This window comes from Narcine bancroftii, chromosome 10 (genome assembly GCF_036971445.1).
Source record: "Narcine bancroftii isolate sNarBan1 chromosome 10, sNarBan1.hap1, whole genome shotgun sequence".
Classification (NCBI taxonomy): domain Eukaryota; kingdom Metazoa; phylum Chordata; class Chondrichthyes; order Torpediniformes; family Narcinidae; genus Narcine; species Narcine bancroftii.
The window spans coordinates 10,530,542-10,542,085 of record NC_091478.1 but is presented as its reverse complement, the minus strand read 5'-3'; the positions used below and the strand labels follow the sequence as shown (position 1 = coordinate 10,542,085).

The following is an 11,544-nucleotide window of genomic DNA, read 5'->3' as shown; positions in this document are numbered from 1 at the left end:
CTTGGCTGAGCTTCTCCAACTTCGTGTGTGTTGGTGTGGGCGGGGGGGAGGGTTTAGGGCACAAGCCCCAGGGGGATCGTAAAACCTGTTCCCACCCCTCACTTGAGCCGAAAGGGCTGCAGCCCAAAACGTTTGGTGATGTAGCTTTGACCTGCTGCGTTTCCCCAGCTTTGCCTTGAACCAAGCTCCTGAGGAAGGAGAGGGGCTGACAACCTATGCGCGCCTCTACCTCAGAACAAACGCGTTTGATGGGGAAAATGAGTGATCTGGTGGGGGTTGAACTAACGTGCATCAGTGGTAAATTGTTCAGACAATAGAAATTGGTCATTGGAAGAGATATTGGATCCGAGTAGGGAGCTCAGGAGCAGTTTGAGTGAAACATAAGAACAAAGAAGAAATGAATTGCATTTTATCAGGCATTGAATATTGGAAGAAGACGAATGGCTTGAATCAAACAATACATGTCTGAACAACATTATGCATTTCCATTATTGTAAAAATGTTGATTTCAAATATAAAAGTGAATGGGAAAGTTGGCAAGCTTTTTAAAATTTGCATTACAACAGATGAATAATAATTTTTTTTAAATTATGGTTTGCTATTTCTACTTGCAAAAGCTTGGAAGAATTATTGTCAGTCCCTGGCATTCAGCATTTCTGAGGGTTCATCCAAGACTTTCAAGATCCTGCAGTACAGAAGTGGTCACAGAAAATGGAACAACGAGTGGAAGTGTTTATGCGCCACTACAGACTTTCACCGAAGAGGAAGCAATGATGAGAGAAACAGGTTTGATTTTTTTCTACAATAATTTGCATTGAGAAGATTAGTAATTTTGCCAAAATGTAAAAGAAAATTGTATATCAATCTGAAGATCTCATTGAAAGTTGAGATCGTGTATCTTTTCAGCTTGCAGCCACTTTGTGTTTTGTGTATTTTTCATGCCAGTTTAGTCAATTCCAGCATTCAGACAAAATCTTTTAAAGTGCTAATGTTCTCTCCAAGTCAACTCACTTCTTTATTGCTGGATTCTATTTCCTACTTTTAGCCTTCAGTGTTGGCTTCTATTTCTCTTGGGTTTTTTTTAAACACTTCTGAGTAAAATTGTAGGATTGACTATATTGCATCATGAAAAATTGATTAGTGACTGATCATTTTTTGTTGTTGCTTTGCTCATTTAAGATGATTAAAATGTTTTCATCCATTAATGCTGGATTTCAACTTTCATGAAATGTGCAAAACTATTTTGAAATGAATGGAGAAGAAAATGACATGTGGTGTATGGTAGATCACTCATTGTTTTTGCTTCATTATTTCCCTGCTGAAGTTGAAAATTCTACCTTTCACCTCTGATATCATGAGCTAGAATTCCATATCTTTGCAACTTGAAAGTCTTGTGAATGGTTGCCTTAGGTGACTGCTGCAAGAAATGGAAAATAGAAATGTAGTTTTGGAAACTACTTCCCCTTCTGAGGTCCGAGATTAAATAAAATTTTATAGCTTGTCCTGGAGAAAAGGAGATGAACTAATCTGGATGACCCATCCCAACCCTTGCATGACAGTAGTTAATGATATTGATGATTATGGATTTTAAAAAAATGTTCTGTTGCTTGAAAGTTTCTGATACTTTAATTCTGTTTTTAAAAATGATTTCACTTTTATCAGCTGGAGAAAAGTCATTTCAGAGTAGGAATGTAAAATCTGGTTGGAATCCATTTTTGCATGCAGTTGTAGCATTTCTTGAATTCTGTTTCTAAGATATTTGGCATATTTCTTTTATGTGGTTACTTTTTATTGGAAACAATGGAGAGACTTGAATGAAGTCATTTGATGCTGGTCAATCAGATGCAGTGTCTGAAATAAACTGTATCATGGAAGGCAAGATGGGGATTACTATGAGCCTCCGTTGTATACATATCTTGATTTACAAGAACCTTCTTTTTGAAGACTTTATTTAAAAATTTTATAACATGAATACAATAGAGAATTACATTTAAAGAAATTTTTTTTAAAAATTAAAATGGTATGATTACAATATTACATCAGAAAACTACACAAAATACCCCCCCCCCCCCCCCGGTTAATTGTAACACAATATTAGTAATCTAACTTAAAATTAGTCCAGCACTTCCCCCCAAAATAAAGAGTGAAGAGTTAATAAAATTAACAATATTATATATGGGGAAAAAAATACCCAGTTACAAAAAAAGAGATAAAACTTAACCTAAAAAAAAAATTCTAACAACAAAAAATTTTTTTTTTATCAATACTAAAATATCACGCTTAAACATATATTTAAATCAAACTTAAATGCATATAATTAGCAAACGGAGTCATTTACAAGAACCTCTGATAGACTTGCTGTTTTCCAAGTCACAAAATCCAGACTTTTTATGAACCAAAGTTGTGATGAAATTATAACATAACATGAGATCCTTGGATGTTAATGAGTATGATTGATTAGTGCTGGCTAATATTTGTTGTATTATGTGAAAGACTGGAGGCATAGTGGACAGCGAAGAAGGTTTTCAAAGCTTGCAGAGGGATATGGACCAGGTAGAAAAGCGGCAGATGGAATTTAGTGCATGCAAGTGTGAGATGTTGCATTTTGGAAGGTCAAACCAAGTAAGGGCGTACATGATAAATGGTAGGGCACAGGAGAATGCAGTAGAACAGAGGAATAATACAGATACATAATTCCCTGAAAGTGGTGTCACAGGTGGATCGAGTGGTAAAGAGAACTTTTGGCATTTTGGCCTTCAGAAATCAAAGTATTGAGTATAGGAGTTGGGATGTTTATGGTAAAATTGTTTAAGATATTGGTGAGGCCAAATTTAGAGTATAGTAGGCAGTTTTGGTAACCTAAAAAAAGGAAAAATATCAATAAGATAGAAGAAATGCAGAGAAGATTTACTTGGATGTTGTCCATGCTTCAGGAATTGAATTACAGGAAAGATTAAATAGGTTAGGACTTTATTCTCTGGAGCTAGAAAAATGAGGGGAGATTTGATAGAGGTATACAAAATTATGCAAGGTATAGGTAGAGTAAATGCAAGTAGTCTTTTTTCTTGGGTTAGATGATGTACAAACCAGAAAGCATGGGTGAAGGGTGAAAGGGAATTTCTTCACACAGAGTGATGGGAGTGTGGAATGATAGTGAAATTCCACTCTATGGCCAAGAATATTTAAATGTATCCAGTTCATTCTAAGAGATTGATTGTATGGATATATCTGATAAGCATTTTCTGTTGTTTCAAGGATTCTTTGTTATGTTTGCTTCTGCAATAAGAGAAGGTAGAAATTTTAAAATCTGGCGGAATTAGTTGGAATGTATTTTTGTGGTTGAAATTCTCGATCATCTTCAGAAAATACAGCTCTAACACTAGAGTGGAGAAGTGTCATTCTTGCAGGTGACATCCATCAATGTGATCAGAGTAGATAAGAACATCAAAAGAAAATGGATCATATAAATTCCTAACTGTAAACTATGAAAAATACAGTATACTTTATTTCAGAATCTTTACTTTTTCAGTGGGGTGACGTATCATTTTTTTTCTTACTGACAAGTTTGTATTTTTGTTTTAGTTGCTAAGTTTGCTCAGGAGCGAATAGCACCACTGGTCAACAAAATGGATGAACAGTCTCACATGGATGAATCTGTCATTGCAGGATTGTTTGAACAAGGGGTGAGTAATATTTTTCTGGAGTAGTCTTGTATTTTGTTACTTTGTGCTTTAACTACAAATAGTGAAAATTAATCCCATGCTTCTTAAATGATCTAAAGCTTTGCACATAATTTGGTAAATTGTTCTAGGTTTTCTTCTATTAATTTATTACTGTTCTAGCTAAATCCCTATTACTTTCTGAGATCATGTTTTTACTTCTGTCTGGGCATGAGATGCAGGTATATGAGGCATAAAGCACAAATTATCTACCTTAAATGGTTTTTAAAAAGTTGTGGTTTGCATACACTATACTTGTTTCTTATCTGTACAAATGACTTTTAATTTTCTTGTAGATCCGGCTTAAATTGGGAGGGAGGTGAAATGTACAATTCTCTAAACACTAAACAAAACTCCATTATCAGTCTAACATCATATGCATCACTTTTGGCCAGTAAAGATCATCAACTCTTAAATGCTGTATGGGTTTTTAACTAAACAGAATCACTGAGAGATATACCTTGGTAACTCTAGCCCACCAAGTTCATGCTGACCAGCATCAACCTATTAATGCTAATCCCATATTAATCCCTTTTTTATAATTCTCACATCACAATTGTTATAATTCATAATTTTTATCCAAAGTAGTATTTGTTTTGGGGAACTGGACATGCGTAATTAATATAAAATGTATTGTTTATGGAAATTACAAAGGGAATTATTAGGTGCAGGATTTAAGTGAAGGAAAGCATTTTTAAGATGATTTTATCTATTATTTGTATAACAATAGAGTGGCTATCCTTGCATTATGAAACAGAAAAGGTTTCAGGATTCTTTCTTGGCATTTCTTGAATGTATGTTCATATTTCAATCCTGAAAATATTGCATTGTTAGAAATGCAATTTTATGGATAAGATGTTAACTCAAGACCCTACTGAGAGGTTTAACAAAAAAAATGACATCTTTCCTTTCTTTGTTACATTTCCTGTTTATGTAAGATAGCTGTATTCAATTTAGCTATCATATTCACTTTGTTGCTGCAGTGACTGCTTGTCAAAAAATAATTTGCTATATTAGTAAGCTCTGACTATGCTCAGAGGAAAGGAACAGTTTTTATTAATCCTCTACACCTTCTTGTTACAGGTTATCGTAGTTTATTGTTTTAGAATGAAATACATTTCCCTCCAAATAATCTAGCATTTAAAACTACTGTGCTGGAAACTTAGTTCAAAAATATCAGCAAATGTTCTATATGGTTTAACAACAATGTATTATTCTTAATATTTCAACATTGAATCATACCAATATGGCAACTAATATAGTAAAATCACTGCAACAGGTATAGCTACCTTTGATCCTTTACCTCATCAGCAAGGCTTTGGAAATAGAATTCTTATTTTTAAATCATTAAGGAGTAGAAATTCAAAACTGTATGATTGAAAATGAATTTATCCACTCACGGGTTATTTCCTTTTAATCCTTGCATTTAGCCAGATATTTCCTGAAAGAATTCAGCCTGGCACATACAGTGCAATTCCCAGTTCACAAGTGATGATTCCTCAAGGAACAATCCTTCAATTTTTCACCTGACCCATTGCACTTCACCAACTGTGTTTCCATTATCTTCAGCCTTTTCTAATCGCAGGCCAATTTCCTAATACTCTTTCACCCCACCCCAAGACCTCCACATCTTACTAGGTGTCACGGCCTGATCCTTAAGCTCTAAACCTTTTTTATTTCTTCTTTGTCCCCTCTCAAATATCTGCCATGATTATTAACACTTCATTTACAAAAAGAAGTTTTTGTTAATTTCAACATCATGTACAACTGTGACTCAAATGCCCTGATCAATAATGGTTAGCATGCCAAATGGCCTTTTGGAAACATACTTTATCCACATGTTGCTTTGAACCACTGAAACATAAAGTATGTTTCCAAAAGGCCATTTGGCATGCTAACCATTATTGATCAGGGCATTTGAGTCACAGTTGTACATGATGTTGAAACTGCACTTGTGCTGTTTAGTTCACTCAGCTATATGAAAAATATCATTAAGGAAGAAAGCATGCTGAAAAGATCCATGAAAATGTTGCTGGGACTGGTAGGCTTGAATCATAAGGAGAGGTTTTGTTAGATGGGGTCTTGTCTTTCTGACAGTAGGAAGCTAAGGGAGAGCTTGCAGAGGTTTATAAAATCAAGAGTGGCATATATAGTCATCGACCTTTTCCCCAAGTTATAGAACCAGAAGGTTATAGATTTAAGGTAAGAGGGTAAAATAGAAGGATATTTAGAAAAATATATGGTTACGAAAGGTTTGAAGGGATATAGGCCAAACAGAGGCAAATGAGATTAGCTTGGTTGGCATGGACTAATTAGGCCAAAGGGTCTCTTCTGTACAGAAAAAGACTGGCTATATGATTCCATCTTCTGCATTGGCAGAAGATGTAAAAATGGCTCTGCAGGAGCTGCTGTAACAGGAATGCTAGTGCAGACCTGGGAGAGCAGGGAGTGAAGTCGTAGTGCACGTATCCTTATGGTCCGCGATGGTATAATATAGACATTAAACAGCCTGGTAAAAGAGCCAGTGATTTTTAAACATCTAGAAATCACAAAGGTCTGTACCTTCTTTGGTGGTGTCCATGCTGGGCTGCAGACTCCAGGGGATCAGTGAACTAGCACAGGGAATCAGGCGGACAAACTATCCTAGCTGAAAAGGAGAAGGCTGGGAGGTGACCCTACAGGGAAAGAGGCCATGGTAGCAAACTCGTAGGCTGTGAACTACTGGTAACTGAAGGATCAAACCAGGCTGCAGTCTGCTGGAGATTGGTTTGTGGGAACAAATCATTGGAACCAGGGTTCAGGGGAGTGCTAAATGAAAGAAGGGCTCCCTAAGGGGCCTCAGGTGCTGAAAGTTTTCTGATTTTGTGGAAGTTTGGATCTGGGAACTCTGGTTTGCCAATGGATCAAACAGGAGGCTGTGTAGGAGCACTGAAGGTAAATCTACTGACACTTCCTGTCTCTGAAGGGACTCTCTTCTCTATGTGTGCCTTTAAGGGAGACAGAAGTTGACAAATTTTGTGTATTGGTATATGACAATAAAAATTCAGTAATTTTGGCTCGGACCTTGACTTGTTGTTATCTAAACCAGTACTAACCTGCAAGATTAAGGTATCAACTGAGAACTCTTATTTCCCATACTGTTTCAATAATGCTACACAGCCAACAAAGTTTTAAATTCCCAACCAGATTTTAGTTCCATAATCCTCTGATATTTTCACGTTACGTAGCTATATTGTTTTATTGATCATCAACACTTTTTTAATTCATCAAAAATTTAGATTTATGTGTCATTTCAGAGAACACTTACTTTTACAATTTTAACCTTGTATTTATTACCTATTATTATTTATTTAAATTTTTAACATTTATTTTCCTTGGTTTTTTTGTCAGTTGCTTGAATTCTGGATGGGGTTTTACTGTACATTTATCCATTTTCTACCATACTGCATAAAGTTCCAGTTAATTTGTTGCAGCACAATTTACTGAATGATATTTGTGATTTATTTCAATTGTTCCTGATTTGTGATTCTCCTTTAATTTTAGTTAATGGGAATTGAAATTCAGGAAAAGTATGGTGGATCAGAATCAACCTTCTTTTCCTCTATCCTTGTCATTGAAGAGTTGGCCAAAGTGGATCCCTCAGTAGCAGTCGTTTGTGATATACAAAACACTTTGATCAACACATTATTGATGAAATGTGGGACAGAAGAACAAAAGAGAAAATATCTACCTCAACTTGCCAAAAATATGGTGAGCTATGAACGGAAGTTGTAAAATTTAGTGTTTATACTTGAATGATTGAAACATTTTAAATATTAGCTTGTTGATATTAAATCCCCAGAATTCTAGAACAGTTTTCAATATCTAAAATGTTCTGCAGGAGGCGAAGATACCACAATTGGGTGATTTTATCCTTTATCTTAGTATCTTTTCCATCAATTCTTTTCAAGGATGGCTGGTGGCCCGAAGAATAACTTTGCAGAAAAAAAAATCCAAGAACTATCTAAACTGCTTTTAAGGAAAATTTGCTGCAGTTATGGGAAATATAGCAATGATAAGCAGAATAGTGCAAATCTGCATAAATGTTGTGATTAAACATGTGGTACAACATTAGATTTCTGAAAAATTGGAAGTTTGGTGGTGGCAGTGACCTTCATATTAAATAATATTAATGTTGCTTGCTCATTCCATGTATAAACAATATTTTAAGCCTAAATTGTCATTCACCCATTAGTGTATCAGTGTACTAGTTAGACCTAGCAGATGAGCTTCAAAGACTCAATTGCATAAAATTGTGGACTGCAAAATGTTTTGCCCAAAAATGTCATCTAGCACTCCTTTCCTTCAGATGGATTTGGGAGATTGATAACCACATCACATTGATAGACAGCTGATGAGAATGGGCCTTCTTAATGGGTGGAAATTAAGGGGAAGGAGGTGTTGTGTTTTCTGCCAAGGATAACTGCCAGGTGTACAAGAGAATTAGGTCATCATGTGCTCTGACTTGCAGTTAAGAAGATTGTATGTTTGACCACTCCCAAGAAGTGCACGAGTGAATTGTACGGTATGGAAGTTATTTGCATCATGGTCTAACTTGTTTTCCATTTAAGATAGCAATAATTAGTCTACAACTTTATTTAAAACTTTAATAACCATCCTTAATATCTTCAGGTTGGCAGTTTCTGTCTTTCAGAAGTTGATTCTGGAAGTGATGCTTTCTCTTTAAAAACTCGTGCTGAGAAACATAAAGATTATTATGTCATCAGTGGATCCAAGATGTGGATTAGTAATGCAGATTTTGCTGGAATATTTCTAGTTATGGCTAATGCAAACCCCTCCGCTGTAAGTATCAAATGGTTTTTTTTTACTGTGAATTGTTCAAGATCCTCCATGCAAATGGTTAATAATTTTGTATTGAATGAATATTTTTGTTTTTGAAAGAAAGTAGTAAATCATTTACAGTAGAATCACCATTATCCAGGACCTACTGGGATTGCCACTTTGGCAGAGTTCCCCTAGTGAGGAGTGGCATCGGTCAGCTCTTCATCCTGGGCTGAATCATTTTATTCAAACACAACTTTATTCAAACAGCTGATGTGACTGGGGAACAACCAGGGCACTCCACTGGCTGAATGTTTCAAAAATCAAGAGTTGTCTTCTATGCCAGGTCTAAAATCTGAACCTTGACAGTGGTCTCAACACCACTGCCATCTTCCCCCAACACTCTCAGTCAGGTCCTCGGCGCACCTTCCTCACACTGACAATCCAGCCCACCTCCATGCAAGTGTCCCAGTCAGGCCCTCAGTGCACCTTCCTCATACTGACAACCCAGCTCACCTCTGCAAGTGACGACCGTGAAAAGAATGCACACGCATTGAGGGGAATTGTTAATTCTGTGGGGCAAACCTGTGCATGTCCAACAAAGTCTCAACACTCCCTTGTGGGGTCCATGCGCCCAGTCTTATTCAACTGAATTATTTATTTCTTTCTCGATTGCTTTGTCAGTTGTTTGAATTTCCAGTTGATTGAATTCCAGTTAATGGGAATTTACTGTATTGAGTTTCCTTCAACAGATTTTAAAAATCCTACATAAATTACTTTCATTCCAAAGCTAACCATAACTGCTTTTAATTCCACTATGCTGCCCTCTCTATCAAGCCTTTCTTTGGTTTATTTATCTTTCTCTGATGTTTACCTTTGTCAGTTTCATTTTGAGCACATGACTCTCTTTCAATCTCTTAACCCCTTATGTACTTTCTCAAGTTAGAGTGATAAAAATAACTTTATAAATATCCGTGGAGTCTCGCTGTCTGGTCATTGTGCCCAATGGCCATGTAGAATGGGCTGTGGCATGGTTTTTTTTTACATTGGAGAACCCACAGGACTCAGTCCCATTTTTGGGAGCCAAGTCCACAAGGGATGCAGGCTTCAGAGGACTAGTAGACCAGCGCAGAGCTCCAGAGGAGAACAACCAACTACCCCTTCCCACCCTCAAGAAGGAGAGGACTGACAGGATAGTGGACCACAGCAGCAAACCAGCGAGGAGCTTGGTGGTTGAAGGCCTCACACCAGGCTGTGGGATACTGGAGAATGCCTCTTGGAATCTGGGATTGGGATTCATTCAAATGACAATAGTGAACAGGGCCTCATCCACTGATGGCTTCCAAATTGAATCAGGAGTTCAGAACCAGGAGTGGAGGAGGGTGCCTTTGATGCTTGGGTTCACTGCTGGAATGGACAGGAGGCTTGCAGCTACAAAAGTTACTGGAGCAGAGGCAGCAGTTTCAGAGGAGGTTTCAGGATCTATGTACACGATGTCTCTGAGGGGACTCTGTTTGCTTTCTTCTCTTGATAGGAGCGCTGGACTAATGATTCCACTTTGTATAACGTGCATTTAGAGCTTAATGAGCAAGAACCAAATGTTAGAGACTAACTTAGTTGAAATCAATTCATAGTTTCTGCTTGAGAACAGGTAAAGTCATGATTGTCCAGAAAATGCATCAACAAACACCATTTCAGTGACATAAATTGGTAATTGGAAGTTAATTTGATAATATTCTTACGCAGCATAAAATAGAATCTTGAAAGTCGTCCCAAATGAGTGGCCAAGAAACTCCCTATTTTCACTTCATGGCTCAGAAATGGAAAATAAGTAACCTGCGACATGAGAATGAACTTTATTGCCACAGTATTTGCAATGTCTTGCAATTCTTCACCTTCGACGTGCTTTTCTTAAAAATATTAAGATGGTGATTTTCATGCATACATCTGAGTACATACAGTTTTTGATCATACTTAATTTGTTCATTTGCCTTTGGATGTTTAGATTCTGTGTTACAGAAACTAATGACCTGGTAGAATATTGCCTTGCATAAACAAATCAACATCACCACTAACAATTAATATTTGTGATGGCTCCACTACAGTTCAGAGGAACAAAACTAGGACATTGCCATCAAACTTTAGCCAGTTATGTTCGAATTTTTGCTTTTGCTGGTAATAATGAGGGATAAATGCCAGCATCTTGCATGGAACTCGTGGGGTTTCCCAGCAATTTGCAGCTCATTAAATTAATTAAAACCACATGAAAATCATCAAAATCTGAATGTTAATTTAAAAATGTGCCAGAATTTAATGAAATTAACATTAAAAACCAAATGTGACATGCTAGTTATTATTTTCTATTTCTAGGGCTATAGAGGAATCACATGCTTCATAGTAGATAAAGGTTCTGAAGGTCTCCAAGTGGGGAAGAAAGAAAATAAACTTGGCATCCGAGCATCATCGACCTGTGTTGTTAATTTTGATAATGTCAAGGTAAATCTTTTAATGCACATGTGACACTCAATAGCATTAAGTAAAATAATTTTTAGCTAAAAAATGTTGTTACTCATTTCTCTTTGCTCGAAGGATTGACTTTGGTTCCATGATTGTCATTTATCTATCTTGCTATCTTGTCCAAATGGTTCACTCTTGTGAGCTCACGCTTGCCCTCATTTTGCCATGTGCTAAAATTAGTAAACCAAATTGTATATTGAGCTGACATCGATAAGCAATAGGGCCACTTCATAATATTTATAGGCAAATGTTTTGAATAATTTTACCCCTGAACGAATGTACACATGCTAAGTATAATGATAAAGTATGAATAAGAATGTACAATACTATTATTTGCTTTGGAACTAAATCCTTATCTTACCAAGTGAGCTTGAATTTTAAATGCATTGCAGCATTTGTAAATAGCTATTAAAAGCCTTGTATTTGATTGTGATGTCATCTGTACATTCTGTTTATAAACTCTATCCTGGTGGCATTTAATAACCTG

General features: G+C 36.4%; 1 protein-coding gene across 5 annotated transcripts in view; it reads left to right on the top strand.

The window, feature by feature from the left end:
* Positions 1-11,544, top strand: part of acadsb (acyl-CoA dehydrogenase short/branched chain) — a 42,915-nt gene that overhangs the window by 22,469 nt on the left and 8,902 nt on the right. For 4 of the 5 annotated variants that reach the window (XM_069899778.1, XM_069899779.1, XM_069899780.1 and 1 more), the window contains 5 exons: positions 618-786; positions 3,583-3,683; positions 7,263-7,469; positions 8,391-8,561; positions 10,911-11,036. In XM_069899778.1, coding sequence (XP_069755879.1) covers positions 618-786; positions 3,583-3,683; positions 7,263-7,469; positions 8,391-8,561; positions 10,911-11,036 — 774 coding nt within the window. Of the gene's footprint in view, positions 1-617; positions 787-3,582; positions 3,684-5,687; positions 5,761-7,262; positions 7,470-8,390; positions 8,562-10,910; positions 11,037-11,544 lie in introns of those variants that run through there. The other variant, XM_069899781.1, reaches the window with a different exon arrangement.